Raw genomic sequence first — 24,281 nt, 5'->3', positions numbered from 1 at the left:
ACGGACCCTGTGGTCCACGTTAACGACTACTACGGCAATATGATGATGATGGGCGTATCAGACACCGTCATGTGTAGAGCTTTCTACTCCACGCTTTCCGGTCGGGCGGCGGAGTGGTTCCGAACGTTGCAGCCAGGTTCTATTTCTGATTTTCCCACCTTGGCTATGAAGTTTGTGCGGAAGTTTATCACTTCCAAGGCGGTGAGGAAGCCCTACATGTACTTGGAAAAGGCCAAGTAGCTTGAAGGGGAGAGCTTGACCGATTTCCTTGTTAAGTGGAAGGCCGCGGTCGGGGAAGTCGAGCCAATGGATGATGCCATCGCCACCCACATGCTCCACATTTCTCTCCGGGCGGGTTATCTTTATCAAGATTTCATCCTCCATCCCCCGGCCACGTACGAAGAGGCCCTTCGAAGGGTCACGGATTATGCCAACGCCAGTGAGGCAAACGCCGTGAAACGCTCGCAGGAGGTCGGGTCTTCATCCCGTAAACCGGCCGGCCGGGCGGAACATCGGTCGGGTGATGACCATCCCCGATCCCGCACCAGGCCTGGTGAGTTTACGGCCTTGAACCGATCCGCAGCGGAGGCCATGCAGTACGCACAGTCTTGCAATCTCATCAAACTCCCCCATCCCGAACAAGAGTAAGCACTGTGCTTACCATCGATGTGCCGGGCATGACACTGAAGAGTGTACCCACGTACGCCAGTTATTAGAAGATTTGCTCAGTATTGGAAAGCTGGACAAGTGCGTGGGGAAGAGAGAAGAAACGAAGAAGAATACCGATCGGAGAGAGCATCGACGTTCACATCACCGCTCTGATCGCTCCGATCGTGATGAACGTTCAGACCGGTCGGGTCGTGACCGCAGGGATGACCGTAGGGACGACCGCCGAGATGATCGCCGGGACCCTTACCCTCCATCAAGCAGCTGACCGGCTGGCAAGCCGACCATCCACGTAATTTTTGGTGGATTGGATGATGCTTCCCGACCGAGGGAGAACTGCCTGGTGGCCATCGTAGATTCCCGGGACACGGGAAAAGACAAAAAATGGAGCCCATAACCTTCTCCCTTGAAGATCAACCTAGCAGCGGTGACCATGACATGGAAGCTCTCGTATTATTTTTATATTATCAAATGAAACTGCAGTGTATATAAAATGAAACTGAATAACATTTCACATATTTGAGTGTATATTGTACAATGAAGTTGTAATTATATCAAAATGATCATGTAATTGAGTTTTAATAAAACTATAGTGTATATATAAAATAAAATAAAATAACATTTTCACATATTTGAGTCTGTAAATATCGAATGGAAATGTAGTTATATCGAAATGAAACTGTAATTGTGTTGAACTGAAACTACAGTGTATACAAAATGAAATTGAATTACAGAGTTACTTTTTGCGGAAGGGTGCGGAACGGCGGGAAACGGATGCTGTTTCTTTTCATTAAACAAAACGACGTCGTTTTGATGCGCCTTGCAATCGATTATGCACTACGGTGCGCGATATAATTTGTCTTTTACTAATTAAACAAAAAGAATTCTTTTGTTTGTTTTTCCCTCAGCTCACGTATGAAAATTGCAGGGAAGATCGTCGACTCCATCACCAACTGCAACGCATATATCGACGGCGTTGTTGACCAGAAATTGCGGAAGACTTCGTTGTGCAGCGCTAAAGTAGCAAATGCATGGTGGAAATTAGTTTGAAAATAATTTGAGAAGTGTATAAATAGGGAAAGATTTCTCTGTTGAATGTCCATTTTCCTCCTCTAGATTATCTTAATTCTTCTTTCTCTATAGTTGTTATCAATGTCTCTACGTTGCTAATTTTCTATAGCTTGGTTTAGTAAATTGAAGGTCCGGAATTGATTATGCTGTGAGATTATTTATTTATTTTTATTATATAATTTTTATGCATTTGAGTATTAAATATTCTTCTAAATTATTTGAATAGTTGTATCATTTAATTGTTAGGAAGGCCTACTAGTTATTTATTTGAAATAATTATTTGCTATATTAGTTAATGTTGTGCTACAAATTATTCTAACATTCAGTAGCAACTGAGATTAATTATTGACAGTTTTAGTGATAATTGGCCTCAGGGAGAATATTTTTTCTAAATTAAATGCAACCGCTTGTGCTTGTGTTATTTAGTTTGTCGATTTTCCTAGTTCCTATTGCTGCTATTAAATTAAATCTATAGCGCTTGTCTTAAATTATTTAGTAGTTAGGGGTAATTAAACAGCGTGCGCTTTAGTTACCTACAATTAAGGGAAAACGGAAATGAAATAATTTCACGACAAATATTCAATTTTATATATATATATATATATATATATATATATATATATATATATATATATATATATGTTGGAAAAATTAAAGATGAAAGTTGGTCCACCTCCACCCCTTTGACATTTGTGATTGGAATAATGGAATGGAGAATGACTTCTCCATTTCATTGTGTGGTAGCGCACAGTGCGCTCCTTTCTTAGGAGCAGCACCCTTGGCGCTTGGTAGGGAATACCCCGACTGACATGCCTTTGTCCTTTTGTTCTTATTTGTGCAGGCTACCGGTCGGATTTCTTAGAAGAACCCGGTCGGTTCACGACCGGGCATCACCCGACCGGCGTCGTCGACCACCGAGCGGTAGCCCTTAGGCCAGAAAGCTGGGAAGAGACATGTGGCAACGCTACGTGTTGACAGGCAGGGCACCCGGGAGGATGACACGTGGTTGTTACATGGGCGACATGCCGGACGGCCGGACTTGTGTCTCCGGCCTCACGGCTATAAATACCCGCGGTGGCAACAGTGTGAAGGACTTTTGGACGATCGATAGGTTGTTATCAGAGCATCCCGACCGTAGTCAGTCGGTACTCGGAACAGCCATTTAGATTGTACTTAGGGCCTTCACCTTGATCAAGAAAAGACATTTATTTGTTTTAATTGGTCTTGTGTTAGTTTATTTACCGCTTACGTGGCAATTAACACTATCATTTTAGCGCCGTCTGTGGGGACCCGTGCATGAAAGTTAACGTCTTGACGAGCACCCGTCCTTTCTATCACAATGTATCCCTTCGCATACAACCTGTTCGGTGACGATCAAGCGGATGCGGCGAGCTCATCCGATCATCAGCCGACCCAGTATCAAGGTCAGACAGTCGACCTTAATCTCAACCTCTCACCACCCCATCCAGCTGCTCAGTATCCGGCCGCCCAACAGCTGGTCAATTACATTCAGCCAGCATATCCAACACCCGGTCAGCAGCCCTAGTTCCCCGGGCAGTATCCTTACCCGGTCTTGCCTCCTCCATACGGGTACTGGCCCGGTCAGCCTATGTTCTACACACCACCGACCGGTTATCCCCCCTACACGCCTGCGTACACGGCTCCAGCCGCCGCCCCTCTGATTTACCCGACTACTCAAGTAGAGCCGGAGCATCAGCCCACTTCCCGGGCTCGACGCTCAGCTCGTTCGCGGTTGGGGTCGGTGGGTGTTGATGCGATGGAGGTACCACGGCAGGCTCCACAAGTACAACCGGAGGTCCAAGCCCAAGCGGAGGACCCCGAAGAAATCAACCGGGCGGCGGCTTTTCAGCGCCTCTGACCGGCGATGCGACAACGGTTGGGACCGCAAGACCCGAGCCGGCGCTCGGGAGATGTACAGATGCAGGAGGCCAGCCAGGAGGCTTCATCCGGGCACAGTGGGTTGAGATCTCACCGTCGACGACGCGCTCGGGAAACAACCCAGGCCCAGGCGGCTGAGCTCAACGAGACCCGAGGACTGCTCCACAACCTCCAGGCAGAATTCGCTCGATTCCGGAACGAGCATGCAGTGAGGCCTCCAGTCGACCAGTCGTCCTTATTGAGGACTCCCTTTACAGCGGAGGTAATGGCCCAGTCATGCCCGCTCGACCTGCAGGTCCCGGGAAACAAAGGTTACGATGGCCGTACGGACCCTGTGGTCCACGTTAACGACTACTACGGCAATATGATGATGATGGGCGTATCAGACGCCGTCATGTGTAGGGCTTTCTACTCCACGCTTTCCGGTCGGGCGGCGGAGTGGTTCCGAACGTTGCAGCCGGGTTCTATTTCTGATTTTCCCACCTTGGCTATGAAGTTTGTGCGGAAGTTTATCACTTCCAAGGCGGTGAGGAAGCCCTACATGTACTTGGAAAAGGCCAAGTAGCTTGAAGGGGAGAGCTTGACCGATTTCCTTGTTAAGTGGAAGGCCGCGGTCGGGGAAGTCGAGCCAATGGATGATGCCATCGCCACCCACATGCTCCACATTTCTCTCCGGGAGAACTGCCTGGTGGCCATCGTAGATTCCCGGGACACGGGAAAAGACAAAAAATGGAGCCCATAACCTTCTCCCTTGAAGATCAACCTAGCAGCGGTGACCATGGCATGGAAGCTCTCGTGGTCACTATCGACGTCAACGAGACGGACGTCCAGAGGGTTATGGTAGATACTGGGAGCAGTGTCAACGTCCTTTACTTGGACGTGTTTGAGAAACTTGGACTCGACAAGAGAGAGCTGATTCCGGTCGGTGTACCATTGTCGGGACTTACCGGGGCTCTTATCCGCCCCGAAGGAAAAATTGTGCTCCCAGTCGAGATCGGCACCCCGCCGAAGTCGATCAAGACCGATATGGAATTTGTTGTGGTCAACTTACACTGCGTCCACAACATCATCTTGGGCCGGCCTGCAATCATGAAGATCGGTGGGATAATTTCAATGCCCCACCTGTGCATGAAATTCCCCACCCCCAATGGGGTCGGTGTGGTCCGCGGCGATGTTCAATCCGCCCGCAAGTGTTACACCCGAGCAGTTAATAGGCGTGATTCTGGTACGTCTTCTCGGGTGAACACGATCGCCAAGGAGGTTTCCAACGACCGGAAGGAGCAACCCGAGCCTTCCGAGAAAATCGAAGAAGTTCCCCTGTCCGAGGATCGACCGGACTGGAAGATCAAGATTGGCCTGGCCCTCACCCCCGAGCTCCGAGCAGAAATTCTGGCAGTCTTCCGGGAGTTTGCCGATATCTTCGCATGGGGGCCCGAAGACATGCCCGGGATCGACCGAACGGTCATTTGTCATAAGCTTGGCTGTTGATCCCGCAGCTAAGCCGGTCGTGCAGAAGACCCGGCATCTTTCATCCGATCGCCGCGAATTCGGTAGAGAGGAGGTCAAGAAAATGGCGGCGATCAAGCACATCCGACCGGTAATTTATCCCGAGTGGGTGGCCAATATTGTCCTTGTTCCTAAGCCCCCAGCTTGGAGCATGTGCATTGATTTCACCGACCTCAACAAAGCCTGCCCGCTCGACCCGTATCCGCTACCGAGCATCCACCAGATGGTCGACGAGACGGCCGGGGCCGAGTTGATGAGCTTCATGGATGCATTCAAGGGATATCATCAGATCATGATGCACCATGAAGATGAGAGCAAGACAGCCTTTGTCACCCCGGACGGGTTGTATTGCTACCGAGTGATGTCGTTCGGCTTACGCAATGCAGGAGCTACCTATCAGCAGATGGTCAACATGTTATTCGCTGATTTGTTAGGCCGAACGATGGAGGCGTATATTGATGACATGCTGGTCAAGAGTCGGGATCGATCCGACCACACTCGGGACCTCCAGGAATGCTTTCAGATCATGAGGAGGTACCAGCTGCATTTGAACCCGACCAAGTGTACATTTGCGGTTCAGACTGGGAAGTTCCTTAGCTACATGATGACTAAAAGAGGAATCAAGCCCAACCCGGCCAAAGTCAAGGCAATTCTGGACATGCAACCACCTTCCACTGTTCGGGAGGTCCAGCAATTGACCGGTCGGTTGGCCGCTCTCAGCCGGTTCCTTTCCAAATTAGCCGAGCGCGCTTTACCCTTTTTCAAGGTATTGCGCAAAGTGAATGGTTTCGTCTGGGACGACGAGTGCCGAGCGGCCTTCGATGAGCTAAAGGAGTATCTCATGTCACCAATTGTGCTCTCGAAGCCCGAGCTCGGGGAAGAACTAGACGTGTACATCACCGTATCCGATCGAGCAGTAAGCGCAGTATTGTGCCGAACAGATCCGGAAGGGGTCCAGCGACCGGTGTACTATGTAAGCCCCGCGCTGCATGGTCCCAAGCTCCGATACTCCCGGCTTGAGAAGGTCGTCTATGCTTTATACATTGTCGCGAAGAAGTTGGCTCCCTATTTCCAGGGTCGAGCAATTCGCGTGTTGACCGATCAGCCGATCGGGCCAGTCCTCCGCACTGCTTCATCATCCGGTCGCCTAGTCAAGTGGGCGTTAATGCTGACCCAGTACGCGATTGAATACCGGCCAAGACCAGCCATCAAAAGTCAAGCCCTTGCAGATTTCTTGGTCGAGTGCACCGCTCGGGACGCCCGACCTCCGGAGGTCACCGACCCCGAGGCCGAGTGGTGGTCGCTGGCTACTGATGGGTCTAGCAGCAAGAAAGAGGCAGGAGGAGGAGTGGTAGTTACGAGCCCGGAGGGATTCAAGGTGTATTTCGCTCTCATGTACCAGTTCCATCCGACCAACAATGAAGCCGAGTACGAAGCCTTCGTCAACGGTTTGCAATGTGCTCGGGACTTGGGGGCTGAGTATATTCGGGCTCAAACAGATTCTGCGTTCGTGGTCGGGCAGGTCCTCGGCGACTACGAAGTGAACGGGGAACGACTACAGTCGTACCAGGACCTTGCAATGAAGAAGTTTGCCCTGTTCCGGGGATATACAGTCCGGCACGTACCCCGATTGGATAATGCCGATGCGGACATCTTGTCTAAATTGGCCCAAGACGCCCCGGAACACATGTCAAAGATCGCTCGGATTTTGGTGATCCCAAGACATAACATCCACCGACTGCCGGTCGCACCTATTCAACCGGCAGAAGACAACTGGATCACCGATCTAATGGAATACCTTGAGCACGGTCGGCTCCCAGACGACCCTCAGCGTGCTCGGAAGGCCAAGCTCAGGGCTCCCAGGTTTCAGATTCAAGACGGTCGTGTTTATAGGCGATCATATGGGGGCCCGCTCATGCGTTGCTTGACTGCCTTTGAGGCTGATCTTGTTGTAAGGAATTGCACTCGGGCATTTGCTCGTCACATCAAGGAGGCCGATCATTAGCTCGTCGAATCATGTTGATCAGATATTATTGGCTGTCCCTCCAGCTGGATTGTGAAAAGCTCGCTCGGGATTGTGAGACGTGCCAATTATTTGCACGGATGCCCGGATGACCGACCACCTTTTATCAGCCGGTCACGACTGCAATTCCTTTTGCAAGGTGGGGGGTGGACATTTTGGGACCATTTCCTCAACTTGCCGGCCGGAGAAAGTTTGTCATCGTCGCCATTGACTACTTCTGTAGACACAGAAAATTTGAACCCGATAAATGGACGACAAATTTGTTATTGGACCAACGTTGAGATTGATTATTAGACCAATTTAATTAATTGGGCCATAATAATTAAATTAATTTAATGAGTCCAATAAAATTTGGTTTGGGCCATTGAATTAATTGATTAGTTGGCCCAAGCCCACTTCATATTTGAATTTAAATTATAATTATAATTTAAATATAATATTAATTTTATTATATTTGAATTAGATAATTATAATTTAATTTGAATTTGAATTAGATTATACAATAATGAACCTAGACTTGATCTTGGACAAGGTTCATTTTCCTAATTAATTAATTAATTAATTAGTTAACTAAAAAGGGGGGTTGGTTGAGGAATTTTGGTTAAGCTTTTAGTATAAATAGGGCCTTCATTTTCATTCCAAAACACACTTGAAAGCTTGAAGAACTTGAAGGCATTGAACAACTTGAAGACTTAAGGAGTTGAGAGCATTTGAAGAGCCTAAAGGCATTGAAGAACGCTTGAAGTTGAAGGCATTTTTGTTGATTTTGCAGGCAATTTGAATCCATTGCAGGTACTTTGGAGCTTTGCAGAATTGATTGTCTCGAAGATATTGAAGTCTTTTGAAGGCATTTGAGGATCTTAAAGCAGCTTGAATCCATTGCATGTGTTTTGAAACTTTGCAGGGTTGATTACTTCTAAATTCTTGACGCTCGTTGTTGGAAGTTATGCCACTTAAATCCCGGAAGCTACGCCACTTGAATCTCGGAGGCACGCGCCAATTGAATCCCGAAGGCACGCGCCAATTGTATCCCGGAGGTTACGCTACTTGAATCCCGGAGGCACTTCCATAGATAACGTCAGTGAAGAATCAGAGAACTAGACAGAGATTTTGTACCTGCATTGAATTATACACACGCTGTAAACAGATTTTGTGGAATATATACAAACTTTACTTTTTTTGTGTTTACAGATTTTGGCACGCCCAGTGGGACTACTCTGCCTCTCATCTCTTCGCTATTGATTCACGAGGTCTACAAGGAAGGAATCCAAATGGCATCAAGAAATCCCTCCTCCAAGATGACCTATGCTCAAGCTACCCGCTCCAAGGCATCATCCGTGGCCGGTTCCGGTGATAGCCAAAATGTGGAAGGAGCAATGACTCGGAGCCGAGTGAGGAACCTTGGGGTGCAACTGAACGAGACCCAGAACATGGTTCGTAACATCGTCCGAAGGATTGAAAGCAACTCCACCAAGTCATGGAAAGCCGCATATGACAAGGGTTCATCTTCGACGAGGGAAACTGTTGGCGACAAGAGTCATATGGGCCCTACTACCACAAAAGGAACTCCCAGTAGCAAGAGTATGACTCCCCCAAAAGGAACCCCTAGCAGCGGTAGCTCGTCTCCTACATCTCAATCATCACCTCTGTAGAAAACATCGTCGGAATTGACTCACAACTACACAGTCATGCCCGTTATGACGACGAACGCAGCTTCGGTGGAGGAACAACTAGCAAACATCACCAAAGCTCTTGAGGGGATAACTACGTTCATGCATAACCAAGAAAGGAGAATCAATGAGCTCAGCGAAGAAGTTGAAAGCGGAAGAAACGGCGAAACAAGTCGAGCTTCCGAGAAGCAGCCGCAAACCCAAGAAGATGAGATTGATGTCGAGTCACCGCGTCATCAAAGTAGGCCAGGAATGGAAGAGACAATCTCTCGTCCACCACCCGCTGAGCAGAGTATTCCAATTTCTAAGGGCATGATACCTGTAGACCAGTTGAACGACTACATCATGGGAGCAATTAAAGGGAAGCTCGAGGGAGGACAATCTTCATACACTTACACTAAGCCCTATACTCAGAGGATTGAAGAAATGAAGATGCCGCTGGGCTATCAACCTCCCAAGTTCCAGCAGTTTGATGGAAAAGGCAACCCAAGGCAGCACATCGCCCACTTCATTGAAACCTGTAATGATGCAGGAACATACGGAGATCTCCTTGTCAAGCAGTTCGTCCGCTCTCTGAAGGGCACTGCCTTTGATTGGTACACCGACCTGGAGCATGGTTGCATTGATAGCTGGAATGATATGGAGCGCGAGTTCTTGACTCGCTTCTATAGCACAAGAAGGACTGTCAGCTTCTTGGAGCTCACCACTACCCACCAATGGAAGGGTGAACGTGCAGGAGCCTTCATCGAGAGATGGAGGGAGTTGTGCCTTAACTGTAAAGAGAGGATATCACAAAGCTCCGCAATTGAAATGTGCATCCAAGGCATGCACTTTGAGTTCTCTTACATCTTGCAGGGAATCAAGCCTAGAACATTTGAAGAACTATCCAGTCGTGCTCATGACATGGAATTGAGTATTGAAGCTAATGGGGGACTAAGTATGTCAAGTATGCCCGGGTCATCAAAGGCACCTGCAAACCAAGACGTCAACAAATGGAGTAAGTTCTTTCCAAAGCAAGAGAAAAAAGAGACGATGAACGTGATGATAGGACCAATGCGGGTTTTCACCAAAGTGGCTGAGAAGCCCAAGCAAAGATCATTCACTGGCCCATCAAGGGGAGCTAGAAAAACAATTGTTGAAGAGTGGCAGGAGAAACAATATCCATTCTTGGATTCTGACGTTTCTCCTATGTTTGAAGAGTTGCTGAAACTCAAATTAATTGAGTTGCCTGAGATGAAGCGCCCCGAAGAAGCTTCTAGGGTGGATGGCCTCAACTATTGCAAGTATCATCGTCTCCTCGGACACCCGATTGAAAAATGCTTCGTCTTTAAGGATAAAGTGATGGGGCTTGCTCGTGATGGAAAGATAGAGCTTGCGGATGCTAGCGCAAGCACAAACCAAATTTCATGTGGGAGGTTTGCTCCATTACTCATAGAAGATGAGGAGAATAATGGGGGCAAGCAACATAAATGCACACTTCCATTTAGAGTTAAGCATGCTGGTGTCCAGTATTTAAAACCATCACAAGTTGATCCTGCTAGTCATATTAGACCATTAAAGAAAATGACAAGGCAATGGGTTTAGAAGAAGTCGGCAAGGGACCCCGTCCATGACTCGAAGAAGAAAGGACTTCCCAACAAGCCACAGGCACCAGTTACCCTAGCTCAATACATGCCAAAGGGGTTTCGCCTGAGTAGAACAGACATTCTTGAAACTTGCTTGAATACCAATGAAGAACATGTTGAAGTGGGAGAATCTTCATTCCCCTTGATTGAAGGAAGCAACGAGGTCCGAACTCGCAAATCCGCGTCTTATACCGCCGAGATAACTTTTAAAGATGAAGATCTATTGCTTGGTAGTACACCACATAATCGTCCGTTGTTTGTTGAAGGTTATGCCCGCGAGCAAAAGATTAAAAGGATTTTGATTGATCAAGGGTCGGCTGTGAACATTCTGTCACTCCGGGCTATGAAGGACCTTGACATTTCCACTGATGAGCTCTCTCAAAGCCGCTTAATGATTCAAGAATTTAATCAAGGCGGACAAAGAGCACTTGGTACCATAAGACTCGACCTCAGGGTCGGAACGCTAAACTCAAGTACACTATGTTATGTGATAGATGCAAGAACATCTTACAACTTGTTGCTGGGCCGGCCTTGGATACATGAGAATGGAGTAGTTCCCTCATCCTGGCACCAATGCCTCATGTTTGAAAAAGGCGGGGTGATAGAAAAGGTAGCCGCTGATGAAACTCCCTTCATCGAAGCAGAATCATACTTTGCAGATGCAAAGTTTTACTTGAAGAAACAAGTTGTAGAAGAGGTTGACCAAAGCGATGTTGACACACCTGATCCAAAATGGAAAGGCAAACAGGTCGTAGACCAAGCTCATTGCCATAAGGAACTTGTTTTTCTGCTTACAAGAATTGAACCATTGAAAGCTCTCCCAGCCAAACCGCTTGGAGAAGAAACCAAAGATAACGATGCTCGGGATGGAGTAGATGAAATGTTGCCTGTTAAGCGCACTAATGGCTTCAACCCCAATGCTTATAAACTTCTAGCTAAAGCTGCCTACAATCCCAAGGAGCCGCAGAAATTGGGGAAGCTTATCCCAGAAGCCGGCGGTAAAGGCAAGTCAAATCAGCAGGGACCGCATGAGCGTAAAGGATTAGGCTATGGGCTCCCTAAACCAGTGCGAATCTTCATAAACAGAGCCGCAAGTAATTGCATCACGTCTACCGATGAGGAGAAACACCACAAGAGGCAATCAGTCTTTGATAGGATTGGCGAGGTAGAACCACGACGGGCAGCCTTTTATAGGCTCGGGTCAAATCCCAAACCTGCTAAGAGGAAGTCCATACATGACAGACTCGGAGCTTCTCGAGTTTTAAAAGAACACACCGACACTTCTATTGAAATAGAGTCTTCAAAAAGGCTTAGAAGTATAGTTCCCTCTCGTATGAGACGAGAAGTTGATGTCCATGTTTCATGCAGTGAAGTCTTGAAGGTCTAGCCAAAGACCATTATATACACCCGTGTGCAAGAAGGAAAAGAAGAAGATCTTGATTCAGGTTATGGAACGACACCAACTCAAGATGAGGTGTCGTCTTCATTCCACATTAATTGACACGATGAGATCCCGGTTGCGCGGGGCATGTACAACTTGGTTGATGAAAATGATGCACAAGTTGGCCCTATTAATTAAGTAAACAAGATGAATGATATCCACCAAAAATGCAGTATGTGGTTAAACTACTAATGCATCTCGCTTTGTCTATGGGTGGGCCCAAATCATAGACGCTCCTGGCCCGCATGAGTCTAAACTGTGAACGTCTCTACTTTAAAAAAAAAAATCATTTGAACTACGTTTGACTTGATCTCCTTCGTGGGAGTACGTAGGTAGCTTAGAAATTTTATTGTCTAAGTTCAGTCATAACAAAATTTTTATACTTTCGTCCAAGATAGTGAGTCTATTCAAGCACGCGTTAATTATTGGCATGGGAAGGAGGAGAACAAGTCTAGGAAGCATCGCAAGTCTTGGAATGGAAAATAATGGTCAAAGCATGCATTCACGCAACAATCGGTCACTATTCGGTATTTTGGTCATCTCTCGGTCTATCACTACTACAAAAATTGGAATACAAGCCCACTTTCCGAGTCACCTTCATGGTGAAGGTGTTGTGGAAAGAAAAAGGTATAACTTTCCGCGACACCAACCGGGTAAAGGTGCCTCGAAAATTATATTATTAAAATAATAATAAGGGAATCCGCGACACCAGCCGAGAAGGGGTGTTGCGAATATTACTTTCCGCGTCACCCATGTGAGCAGGTGTCGCGGAAAATATATTAATATTATAATACCTTTCCGTGGCACCATCTGGTGCGGGTGCCACGTATATATATTATTATTATATTATATAATATAATAATAATAATAATAATAATAATAATAATAATAATAATAATAATAATAATAATAATAATAATAATAATAATAACCCCCAGATCTGAAACTTAGCTTCTCGTTCTCTACCCATTTCCTCTCCTTCATTGCGATGGCCGACGCCTCCATTTCCTCTCCTTCTTCGCGAACAGCCTACACCTATCCTCTCCAAACAGATCTGAAACCACAGCCGACGCCGACGCCGACGCCGACGACCTTCCTCGCCTGAGCTTCCATCTGACGCCACCGCTGAAGCCTCAGCCGCCTTTCTTCCGCCGAAGCTGCCTCACTCGCCACCGCCACGTACCGACGCCAAACGCGACCGCCACCACCCTGGAGGTGCCTATTCCTATCCCTGAGACCGGTAAGTTTAATTTTTTTTTTATTTTATATTTAATTTTATTTCATCGAGTTGGGAGTAGGTCACCATTACGTCGGGTTGCGGATTGGGGTGGCAATGGGCATAACCCAGTCGCTATGGCCCTTCATTGCGCCGTCGAGATCTGGAAATTATTCCATGTGATCGGGAGTGGTGGTGGAGACGGAGGAGAGGCTTGGAAACTTGGAACTTCCGCAGCCCCAATATGCGAAGCTTATATAGCACTGTGAAACGATTTTAGGGTTTACAAATTCAGAAAAAATTTAGTTTGTATTTTGTGGAGTATTTTAGCACTATTTTTATTTTTATTTTTATGGAGTATTTTTTAAGTGGAAAGATTAATTCATTAAATCAAAATGGGGAATATCATAAATCAAAGAGGGAATGGAGTTTCATTCTATACAATCTGACAAAGAACTAGCTTTCTCAAACATTGCAGTGACCATCTGAAGAACTTTTGGTATCCTGTTGCTTTCTCCAGTGATTTATGGACGACACCATGGTAAGTATATCTAGATTTTCTCATTTAAACTCAGTTGTAAAAGTTCTATTCTTCAGCAACAATTTTGCTTCTTATTCTACATGTTTAGTTGTTTTGCCTTCAGATTTGTTGACAATTCTTTTACATTGCTGATATTGGTGCTTGATAGATATCAGTTGGGATCCCTTTGGTTAAGGATGCATTGGCAGTTTATAACACATCACTCTTGGCTTATGGACAGGTAGTGTATGATAAGCTGATTTTTATCCTCATCTTTTTATGTCCTCGATTCTTAGGTCTTTCTATATAGTACCAGTACTTACATTTGGCTAATTGTTACCAAACTGGGAGTGGAAAGACATACACATTGTGGGGACCTCCCAGTGCAATGGTTGAGACTCCATCAACCAATGGTCTTCAGGGCATTGTTCCATGCATTTTCGAGATGTTGTTTGATAACATTCAGAGAGTAAGTCTGTCATTTTGGCCCTTTCTTTTGTCATGTTAAAATGCAAAGGAAGTATGGAATAGGCCATTCCTGACTTTTTTTTTTCCTGTTTGACTATTTAGGAGCATGAGAATTCTGAAGATAAAAAAATAAGTTACCAATGCCGTTGTTCATTCCTTGAGGTAAATTACCTTGACACCTTAGGACATAGCTGTTGTTAAAATGGTGTTGAGATATGTACTAAGTAGCTTACTGACTACTGCAGGTATACAATTGCCATGAAGAATGAACCAATGATCAATGAAATCACTGAAGATGATGTTAATGGTCAGAGTGATCAGATTCGTCTACTTAAGGTAATTTCATTTTCTTTTAGGAAAGACTATTTTTTTGTTTTTATAATTGGTGAAGTGAGTGGTTATATCTAATTTTTGTTGGTCACAGGAAGAACTGATCAAAGTCCAGTGTGAGTGAGTCTTAACCGCTCGCTGATGTTACCCCGTATTGATAATGATTCTGAAGATGAAGTTCACATCAATGAAGATGACATAAAAGAACTCCAAGTTCAGATTGATAGCAGCATGCATTATTCATAGGAGGAGAACTCAAAAGAAACAATCGAGAACAAAGACTGCAGTAAGTTCTGCTCAGCTAAAGGTTCTGTGATAGATGTAATGAGTGGACATTACATCAGTTGTTCAGAAGAAGAAGGTGAAATTGAAGAAATTAACTCTCAAGTATTTCAGTCAGAGCTCCTCCATCCAAGTAGAATCTCGATCAACACAAACCACCAGTGCACTGTTCTCCAAGATCCTGTGTTGCCATTGGTTGAGGACATGGATCATAAAAAATGGCGACAATCAATAAATTTCAAAGAAAAGGTTAGTACTGAATTACTTTCTTTTGGTGGCAACTGCACCTATTTCATTTTACTTATTGTCCTTGGCATATTTTTGAATTTGCAACATCTGGAATGGAATGGTAACAGAGATTGTGAACAATAGATTGTTAAAGAAATCCAGGGAGAGGTCGACTATAGCATATTATTTTGACAGACTGGGACAGGACCTATGGGTAAGCTCTGTTTGCCTTACTTTATGACTTATTTATTTGATGGTGTTAAACACTATTGCGTCTGCATGTGAATCTTGAAAGTTGGATAGGAGTGCATATGTTTTTTCCCTGTTATTTGATATTGGTACCTTGATCTGGTTTGGTATTCTTCTATGTGAAGGTAAATTTTCATCAGACAGTGCAAAAAGGTGTATATTGTTCTCATGAAATTAATAATACCAGTATGAGTCTAGGCTTATTGTGTGATATAATAAATTTTCATTGAAGTTGAACATAGTCTCATTGCAGTTAAAAATAATGAATAGTTGCATTGTAGATCATCTACAGTTGCTTGGTTTGCAATTTGCTTGTTAGCTAGCAATTTACTTTTTACTCTTATCTCAGATGGATGCGACGACAATACAATGAAAGATAGGCGTTATAGGAGTCAAAACATCGGGAGACTTGGTGATAGCAAGATTGAGGCTCCTGACCTTCTTTGTCTCTTCTTTTTCTATTAATAAATTTATTAGTCTAGGAGACATTGGCTATGAATAATTTCTATGTATTTGTGCTATAAAAGTTGGGAGTTTATTTATTGTTTTTAAAAAATTAGTTGTCTATATATATATATATATATATATATATATAGAGGCGGGTTCAGGTGCGGCAGTGTCTTACGGTGCGGTTATTTCTTACGGTGCGGCAACACCAATAGTTCAACAAATATGCACCATCAACGTTAGGAAAATACACCACACAAAACAGAGTAAACAGAGCCCTGCATCACCAAACACACACCATTAGGTGTGAGTAAAAACACCATACACTGTTCGGAAATACACCGTTGGGGGTGGTGAGTTATATGGTGTATTTTTTTGAGTCTGTTGTGTATTTTGTGATGTTTTATTGCATTTCATTGTGGTGTGTTTTTATTACACTGTTGGTGCATATCGTTAACACTGTTGGTGTATTCTGGAATTTGACCGCACCGTCGCACGGTAAGACCTCGCCGCATATGAGCGGTCTTATATATATATATATATATATATATATATATATTATTACTATTATTATTATTATTATTATTTTTAAATAAAGGGGTATCCGCGACACCCTAAGTGAAAAGGGTGCCGCGGAAAGAAATTATTAAAAAAATAAGAAAATGGTTTCCGCGACACCCACGTGATCGTGGGTGTCGCGGATATTAAAAAATAAATGACTTTCCGAGGCACCTGCAACGTAGCAGGTGTCTCGGAAAGTCTGTATAAAAAAAAATAAAAAATCATTAGACAGCTTTCCGAGACACCCGTATCCCACTTTCAGTGTCACTGGAATCCGAGTCACCTGTACAGGTGACTCGGAAAGTGTTTTACAGGTGACTCGGAAAGTGTTTTTTGTACTAGTGTATAATAGTCCAATTGAGGTGATCTGGGTATCGTTGGAAAGCTAACATACAGAGCTACAATTTTCATGAAGACATCTAAACTTGAATATGACTTTTGAAGGATCAAAATTCGAGAGGAAATGAAGTCACGAATCTGTCCAGAATTTCCTACGTTCATATCTCATTTAAATCTTTCAAGGAGAAGGTTTATGAGTAGTTTTCATGGTTCCTTTTAATGTTCAGGAATATTAAAATGCAAGAGAAGTATGCTTTAACATTCCAATAAAGGAACAAACTAAAGTGAAGCGATAATACAAATTCAAAATTACAATGGAAGAACGACAGCTTGTGTGGCATCAAGTTATTGTTGAGCATGGGTAAAAAGAGCTTCAATTGTAGGTCATAAATTTCTTCGGACTTCTCTTTCGTACTCAGGGGTCCAATTGTTAAGGACGGTAAAGTGATAATATTATAATGTATCATATACATGTATACATAATAATAATATTATTATTATTAGTGTCATTATTATTATTATTTAACATCTGCTTGAAGCTTGTTACTAATATAAGATTATATTATAATATATTAGTTGTTATCAAAACATTGCAAAACAAAAGAAAGTAAAAAAAAATACGAAACAAAAGAAAAAGGAAAAAACGAAACAGCAAGACAAAAACAAAAAAAAAAAAAGAGAAAAAAAAGAAGAAAGAAAGAAAGAGGACCAAAACTACGAAATAGAAAGGAAAAAAAGTGAAAGGGAAAAAGAAATGACGTAGCAGTATGTTGTCTCCATTCTCCATCCCTCTGGCTTTGTGCACATGGCATTGTGTTGTCACCATCACATTTAATGAGTCTCTCTCATTTAAAATGGGCATTGGGCATTCACCACCAGCACTTCATATCAGCAGGGCATTCACCACCAGCACTTCATATCAGCAATTTTTTTTTTTCTTTCTTTTCTCTGTATCGTTTTATCAGTTGACGTAGCAGCTCAGCAGAGAGTCGGAGCTTAGCTTACTTCTTGGGTCGAGCATCGATCTCCGACAGGGAGGAACTCCGGTGGTCCCATTGACAAAGAGGATAGGCTCCACCAACCTCTGGGCTTTGGCGATAACCTCCAGTAGAGGCGGTCTCCGGCGGTCTGCGGCAACTTCCGCCAAAAAATCCAGGCAAAAGCAGCGACGGAAAACGGTGAGGAAACAAAGCTTCTGAGACGTGATCTTTCGGCAACTCCGGCAGCGGCGACGATCAGCATCCGGCAGTAGCAGATTCCTGGTCTCGCAGCATCAGGGTCCAGTGGCGTGAAAAAAAAAAAACAAAAAAAAAAACAAGCTTCCGGTGACTAGCTTCACTCTGTCTCCAGTAACGTTGACGGAGAGGAGGAAGACGCAGTCTGGCGGTCTTCATCAACTCTGGCAAGCGTAGCAGTGAACCTCCTACGACAGTGAAAAAAAAGAACATAAAAACTCTCCGGCGACTCCTGTGAAGCTCCGAGGGGCAAACTCCGGCAACGAACCTCCTGCGGCATTTGAAAAAAAAAAATCGGCGGCCTCCAGCGGAGAACTCTAGTAGCTCTAGTAAACCCGCGATGTCCTCAAGTTATGCTCGGCTGTATCCATGGTGGGAACTCACGCTCGCGTCAAGGCAAAAGTTCCGCACTTGGTGGTTGTTCCACGGGATGGTGAGCCTCTCGTTCCACGGTGGCAGTTCAAAGGTGGTATGTATCATCGCTTCTGCGTATAGGAGATAGTATATATAAAGGAGAAGAGGAGAATATACCTTATTGAGTGGCAGAGTTCGAGTGATTAGCTCCTCGTCTCTTCTTCAGTTTCCCTTTGTGTTTGTAGGGATTGGTGAGTTGAGGTAGGTATTTATAGTGCCCGGTGAAGAGTTGTGGCTGGATTTGGACTCTACAATCTAATGAGATTGAGATGAAATTTCTGGTGGAATCGGTTATGCCGCTGGAATCTTGGGTGAAAATGTGAAATGGTTACAGTGAGCTTGGTTAGAGGTAGGACTCACGCACAGGCGTATCTTGGTGAAGTATTGACTAGGATCATTAATCATTCCTAGTGATTATTTGAGAAGGCTTAGAAGATCAGATGGCTTGGGCTCACCAATTGGAATATTTGACTAGGGCTCATGAAATGTTCAAGTTTATAGCTGGGCTCACAGAACGCACTACACCAATTGGATTATTTAATTTTGGATCGTGAAATATCCAGGCATGCATTTAGGCTCATGGAGTTTAGAAGCACTATAATGGATCATTTGTTAAATATCGAGACTTTCTCACTCCAAGTACATCAAGTAGCATGTCCCGGCAAGTTTCGAGGGGGCAATTTGTAGACACAGAAAATTTGAACCCGATAAATGGACGACAAATTTGTTATTGGACCAACGTTGAGATTGATTATTGGACCAATTTAATTAATTGGGCCATAATAATTAAATTAATTTAATGAGTCCAATAAAATTTGGTTTGGGCCATTGAATTAATTGATTAGTTGGTCCAAACCCACTTCATATTTGAATTTAAATTATAATTATAATTTAAATATAATATTAATTTTATTATATTTGAATTAGATAATTATAATTTAATTTGAATTTGAATTAGATTATACAATAATGAACCTGGACTTGATCTTGGACAAGGTTCATTTTCCAAATTAATTAATTAATTAAGTAGTTAACTAAAAAGGGGGGTTGGTTGAGGAATTTTGGTTAAGCTTTTAGTATAAATAGGGCCTTCATTTTCATTCCAAAACACACTTGAAAGCTTGAAGAACTTGAAGGCTTAGAGCTTGAAGGCATTGAACAACTTGAAGACTTAAGGAGTTGAGAGCATCTGAAGAGCCTGAAGGCATTGAAGAATGCTTGAAGTTGAAGGCATTTTTGTTGATTTTGCAGGCAATTTGAATCCATTGCAGGTACTTTGGAGCTTTGCAGAATTGATTGTCTCGAAGATATTGAAGTCTTTTGAAGGCATTTGAGGATCTTAAAGCAGCTTGAATCCATTACATGTGTTTTGAAACTTTGCAGGGTTGATTACTTCTAAATTCTTGACGCTCGTTGTTGGAAGTTACGCCACTTAAATCCCGGAAGCTACGCCACTTGAATCTCGGAGGCACGCGCCAATTGAATCCCGGAGGCACGCGCCAATTGAATCCCGGAGGCTACGCTACTTGAATCCCGGAGGCACTTCCATAGATAACGTCAGTGAAGAATCAGAGGACTAGACAGAGATTTTGTACCTGCATTGAATTATACACACGCTGTAAATAGATTTGTGGAATATATACAAAGTTTACTTTTTTGTGTTTACAACTTCTCCAAGTGGATTGAGGCCGAGCCGTTAGCCACGATCGCCTCTCAGCAGTGTGCTCAATTTTTGTGGCGTAATGTCATTTCCCGCTTTGGTATACCTGTGCATCTCATCAGCGACAACGTCCGCCAATTCGTAAGCCAGTACTTCCAGAACTTTCTTGCCACGATCGGGACAACCCATATCCGGTCATTGGTGGCTTACCCGCATGGAAATGGACAGGTTGAAAACGCCAATCGGACGATCTTAGAAGGTCTGAAGAAGAAGCTACACTCGGCTGGTCGTAGTTGGGCCGATGAGTTGCCCTACGTTCTGTGGACTTATCGGACGATCCCGAGAGAAGCAACTTTAGAGACGCCGTTTGCCCTAGTCTATGGGGCTGAAGCCCGACTCCCGATCGAGGCATGGATCCCGACCGCTCGAGAACGGACTTACAACGCGGAGGAGAATGAACATTCGATGGTCGTGGATCTCGACGGGGTCGAGGAGAAGAGAGAGCTAGCCGCTCGGCGTATGGCTGAGTATCAGAAGAGAGTTAAGAGTTCAAAGGATGTCCGGGTCAACCCTCGGTATTTTCAGGTCGGAGATTACGTCTTACGCCGACGGGAAGCCAGTCAACCTTTGGAAGGGGGGAAGCTAGCTCAAAATTGGGAAGGGCCGTACATCATCAGCGCTGTAGTACGGCCGGGGACATATCGACTGGAGACGACGACCGGTCGGGTGATCGAGGGGACTTGGAATTCCGAGCACCTCGTTATGTTTAGGCATTAGCCTATTTTTATGTAATTTTATGCGAAGTGGGGGCTCGACCTGCGAGTGGGCTCTATTCGTCGATTAAATGTTTGTACATTATTTGTTGTAAATATTCCTAACCGTCTGCGAACGGGATTTTCCTAATGTATATACGATCGGTGATTGCTCAACAGTTTGCACACGGCGGCCCGATTGGTTTTTTCATTATCTTGGATAGAAGTAGGGTAATCTGCTTCATCACTTAGCCTCGCTCGTGAACTACCCAATCGAGGTTCAACATCAACATAGAAGAGGGGCTCTACGCTCCATAAACACCTCTCCCCCGGTTCTTATCGATAGGGGTGTGCAATCAGGCTCTAATAGCCGTCAATATTTTGGCTCTAATAGCCAATCGAAACTCAACCGGGCGAATATATCGACCGGTTAAATACGCTCCTCTTCGGCGGACATTAGGGTCACGCCACCGATCGGGAAAGCCAGAGCTACAGCAGAATTCCCCGATCCGTCCAACTTCTTTCTACTATTGCACCCACTCGTGCCTCGAGCGCACAATAGTGTGGGGGCTGGGATGAAGGAAGTACTCTAGGCCTGATGATTGGGAACACCCCGAGCGAAAAGGCCAAACGGTTTTCAAATTTTCGACAAGGCCAAAAGGTCGGGAAAATCCCGAGCGGGCAGGCCACTAGATGTCGATATTTCGTCGGGCCAGTGGGCCGTTCGGGCAGAATGTGCACGACCAGGCCATAAGGCCGAGGGGTCGGGTATTAGGCGCTCGACATACATGCAGTCGAAAGTAAAAACGTAAGAAATACGAGTCAAATAAGATGGACAAAAATTGAATTTCATTGATATCGAAATGTGCCCGGTACAAAAGCGGGACCGGGCTCCCGATTGAGTTCACTTAACAAAAAGCACGAAGAAGAAATTGATTTACTTCTTCGCAGCATCAACCCCGCTCGGTGTGGCAGTAGCAGCCCACTTGGTTCAGCAGCCACTTCGTCTTCTCGGCCAAACGGGGCTTCGCCGGGGTCGGGAACAGCGGTAGGGAGTGTGGTCAGAACTAGTCGGAGGTCTTCGCCCTCGAGCGCTTCCTCCATGTTCTTCTGCATTTTCTCCCTCATCTTCCGCTATCCGGCCTTAAAAGCCCAACGGCCGAACTCCCACATCAGCTCGTCCCCGACCAGATTCTTCCGCATCTCCCGGACGAACTTGATGCCGGTCTCGACGTCTCGGAAGAAAAACTTGGCCATCTCAGCCGGGTCCGCCATTCGGGCCTTCAGATTGGCGGTTTCCTTGAGCGCTTTCTGCGCCGCCTTGTCCGCCGAAGCCCGGTTCGCCTTGGCCTTTTTTAGCTCGGCTGACAGATCGCCGACCTCCTTTAGCCGCCGCTCGGCGACCTTCTTCAATGCCGTGGCCTCGTTGACTAATAACGCCTGACGTTGAAGGTCTAAACCCACTTGTGAAGCCTGTAAAAACGAGTGACTTAGCCCGACCAGCAGCAGTTAAGCAACTAAAGCAAGATAACAACTTTTACATACCTCGACCAAGTTGCGGCTGAGCTTCTCGGCCAGTAGGGTCGGGGTCATCTTCGACACATCAGGTGGAAGCGGCATAAGGTTGCCGATCCGTGTCAAGACGGAGACATCGGCTGTGACCACCCCGACCTCGGGGGTCGGGCTGTTTTGCCTCCGCTGGAGCGAGGCGGTTTCGCCGGCGCCCTTCTCGACCGCCTTTTCTTTACCCTTGCGGGTACCCACCCGAGTGATCAGGGAGTCAGATGCGTCGACCACGCCTCCCGACGACCCAGTCGGGGTCTTGTTCTTCCCGAGCGATATTTTTGCCCGGGGGGGCGACTTGGCGCCTTCGTCATCAAGACCTCTCGCAGCCATTCCTGCAAATAAACACGAGTTGGTTAGTCCGGGAATAAAGATCGTTCGGGGTGTTAGGGTCGGGGATGATTGGTTAGTGTTAGACCTTTATCCTTTCGTTTGACCCGAGCGGGCGCCCTTGCGATCGTTACGCCCATCGGCTCGGGCTTGTATTTCTCGGTCAGGTCGTAGATCGGGGCGGGCAATTGGGCTGCCTCGTAACTCTCGGCCGTCCGGAAGATCTTGTATTCGTAGATCTCGCCCGAGATCTTTGTGACCGCATCCCGGAGAACTTTTGTCTCGACTAGTGTAATTTGTTTCTGGAAATGGGTGCTCCAAGTCCTCTCGACCGGGAGGATCCATGGGTCATACTTGACCGAGAAGATCCTGTTCTTCCATCCCCGGTTGTTCCCGGGTAGAACCTCAATCGCACACATCTCGGCTCGGGATTGGGTCATCAGGAACCCACCCCCATATGAAGCTGCGAGGACCTTCACTTGGTATACAAAGTTGAACAGCTCCATTGTGCAGGCCACGTCATGCCGAGCGCATATCTGAGGGAAGCAGGCAATCATCCTGTGCGCGCTCGGGCAAATTTGTGCTGGGACGACTTCATAGTAGCCCAGGAATGCCGTTAGAAGGGTTGTGAAGGGGAAAGTGATCGGGGCCGTCAATGAATCGTAGTGCATCCCGATCCACTTTCCCCGATGGCGCTCGATGACGTTCCTGAGCCGGCGACTGGTGTCGAACTCGACCCGACTGCTGAGTGTTGCGGCGATCTTGGCCGCCTCTCCTTTCGTCAGTTTACTCATCTGACGTTCGATGTTCTCGCTGTTCAAGAACTCGAATCCGCCTACGGCCGGTACTGCCGGATTGGTTGGTTCCTCCTCGACCAGATCTGCAGCGTTTTCCCGGTCGTCTTCTTGAGGCTCGGCGTGAGGGTAATCTCCAATAACCCTAGTCGGCGTATCCCGGACTCCTTCGGTCGGGATGTCTTGCCCGCTCGTCGATGTCTCCCCGCTATCTCTGCTCGAGCTCTCTGATCCGCTCGAGCTGGACCCTGACGTCATAGATGAGCTTGACGATCTTCGTCGCTAGGGTGCTCGTTTGGGGGTTTTTCGTGGTCGTTGAACGACCTCTGGTGAGTAGGACATGATGTCCACTTCTTCGCTGATCTGTTCGACCTCATCGTCATAGTCTGCGATCGATACGTTCTGGCTGTCTGAATCTGACATTTTGTCTACTTAAAGACTGGTCGGGGTTAGTTTGGGACTCGGGATGTTTGGGTCGAGGTCAGTTCTTGCCTACAAATGGCTATGCAGAAACGTAATGCAGGAAATAAAAGCTAAGGATCAGAAGACTTACCGAGTGAATAGACTTTAGAGCTTGAAAGCTAGTTGCTCGACCGATCTACTGAGATGCTTCGCTCGGGACGCTCTGAGGGTACCGATCGATTCAGGAAGATTGGGAAAAGTTCAAATGAGGGCCTCAAAGGCCTATTTATAGGAGAGCATTTGGGCAGGAAACCAATCCACTTGCGTGATGCGACCGCTCCAATTTCTGAGGTGACCGTTGCGGTCGCAGAGGCCGACAGTTATCGACACGTGGCGCGAGGGAATGACAGCTGGCCGGTCGGTTTGGCGGCGGGCGTTTGGGCTTCTTCATCCCATCCCATTTTTTCCCGGACGATAAAAAAGGCACGGGCTGGGGGGCTCTTGGTAGGGAATACCCCGACCGACATGCCTTCGTCCTTTTGTTCTTATTTGTGCAGGTTACAGGTCAGATTTCTTAGAAGAACCCGGTC

At 45.8% G+C, this 24,281-nt stretch overlaps 1 protein-coding gene across 5 annotated transcripts; it reads left to right on the top strand.

Moving 5' to 3' along the window:
• Nucleotides 1-12,851: 12,851 nt before the first annotated feature.
• LOC109162280 (kinesin-like protein KIN-12F) lies at nucleotides 12,852-15,720 on the top strand. Of its 5 annotated transcripts, none has more exons than XR_002051056.1 (9): nucleotides 12,852-13,141; nucleotides 13,596-13,658; nucleotides 13,807-13,878; nucleotides 13,948-14,106; nucleotides 14,208-14,267; nucleotides 14,351-14,441; nucleotides 14,530-14,966; nucleotides 15,090-15,159; nucleotides 15,544-15,720. XR_002051056.1 is itself a non-coding variant. In XM_019311002.1 (5 exons), exons 2-5 carry the CDS (start codon nucleotides 13,644-13,646, stop codon nucleotides 14,304-14,306), a joined length of 339 nt encoding a protein of 112 aa, XP_019166547.1. In that variant the 5' UTR covers nucleotides 12,852-13,141; nucleotides 13,596-13,643; the 3' UTR covers nucleotides 14,307-14,344. The 5 variants fall into 5 exon arrangements, 3 of the variants coding, with proteins under 3 accessions (XP_019166547.1, XP_019166546.1, XP_019166548.1); XR_002051055.1 differs by having other exon boundaries at nucleotides 15,074-15,159; XM_019311002.1 differs by lacking the exons at nucleotides 14,351-14,441; nucleotides 14,530-14,966; nucleotides 15,090-15,159; nucleotides 15,544-15,720 and having other exon boundaries at nucleotides 13,954-14,106; nucleotides 14,208-14,344.
• The last annotated feature ends 8,561 nt before the right edge of the window (nucleotides 15,721-24,281 follow it).

Source organism: Ipomoea nil, unplaced genomic scaffold (genome assembly GCF_001879475.1).
Source record: "Ipomoea nil cultivar Tokyo-kokei standard unplaced genomic scaffold, Asagao_1.1 scaffold2928, whole genome shotgun sequence".
Lineage (NCBI taxonomy): Eukaryota > Viridiplantae > Streptophyta > Magnoliopsida > Solanales > Convolvulaceae > Ipomoea > Ipomoea nil.
The sequence above is the reverse complement of the archived record's forward strand: the minus strand, read 5'-3'. Positions and strand labels throughout refer to the sequence as shown.

Excerpts from the sequence above, each read along its gene's own strand:
- LOC109162280 (XM_019311001.1), top strand. Across the intron at positions 13,879-13,947 it reads CACTCTTGGCTTATGGACAG|TACCAGTACTTACATTTGGC; the intron begins GTAGTGTATGAT and ends CTTTCTATATAG. Across the intron at positions 14,107-14,207 it reads TGTTTGATAACATTCAGAGA|GAGCATGAGAATTCTGAAGA; the intron begins GTAAGTCTGTCA and ends TTGACTATTTAG.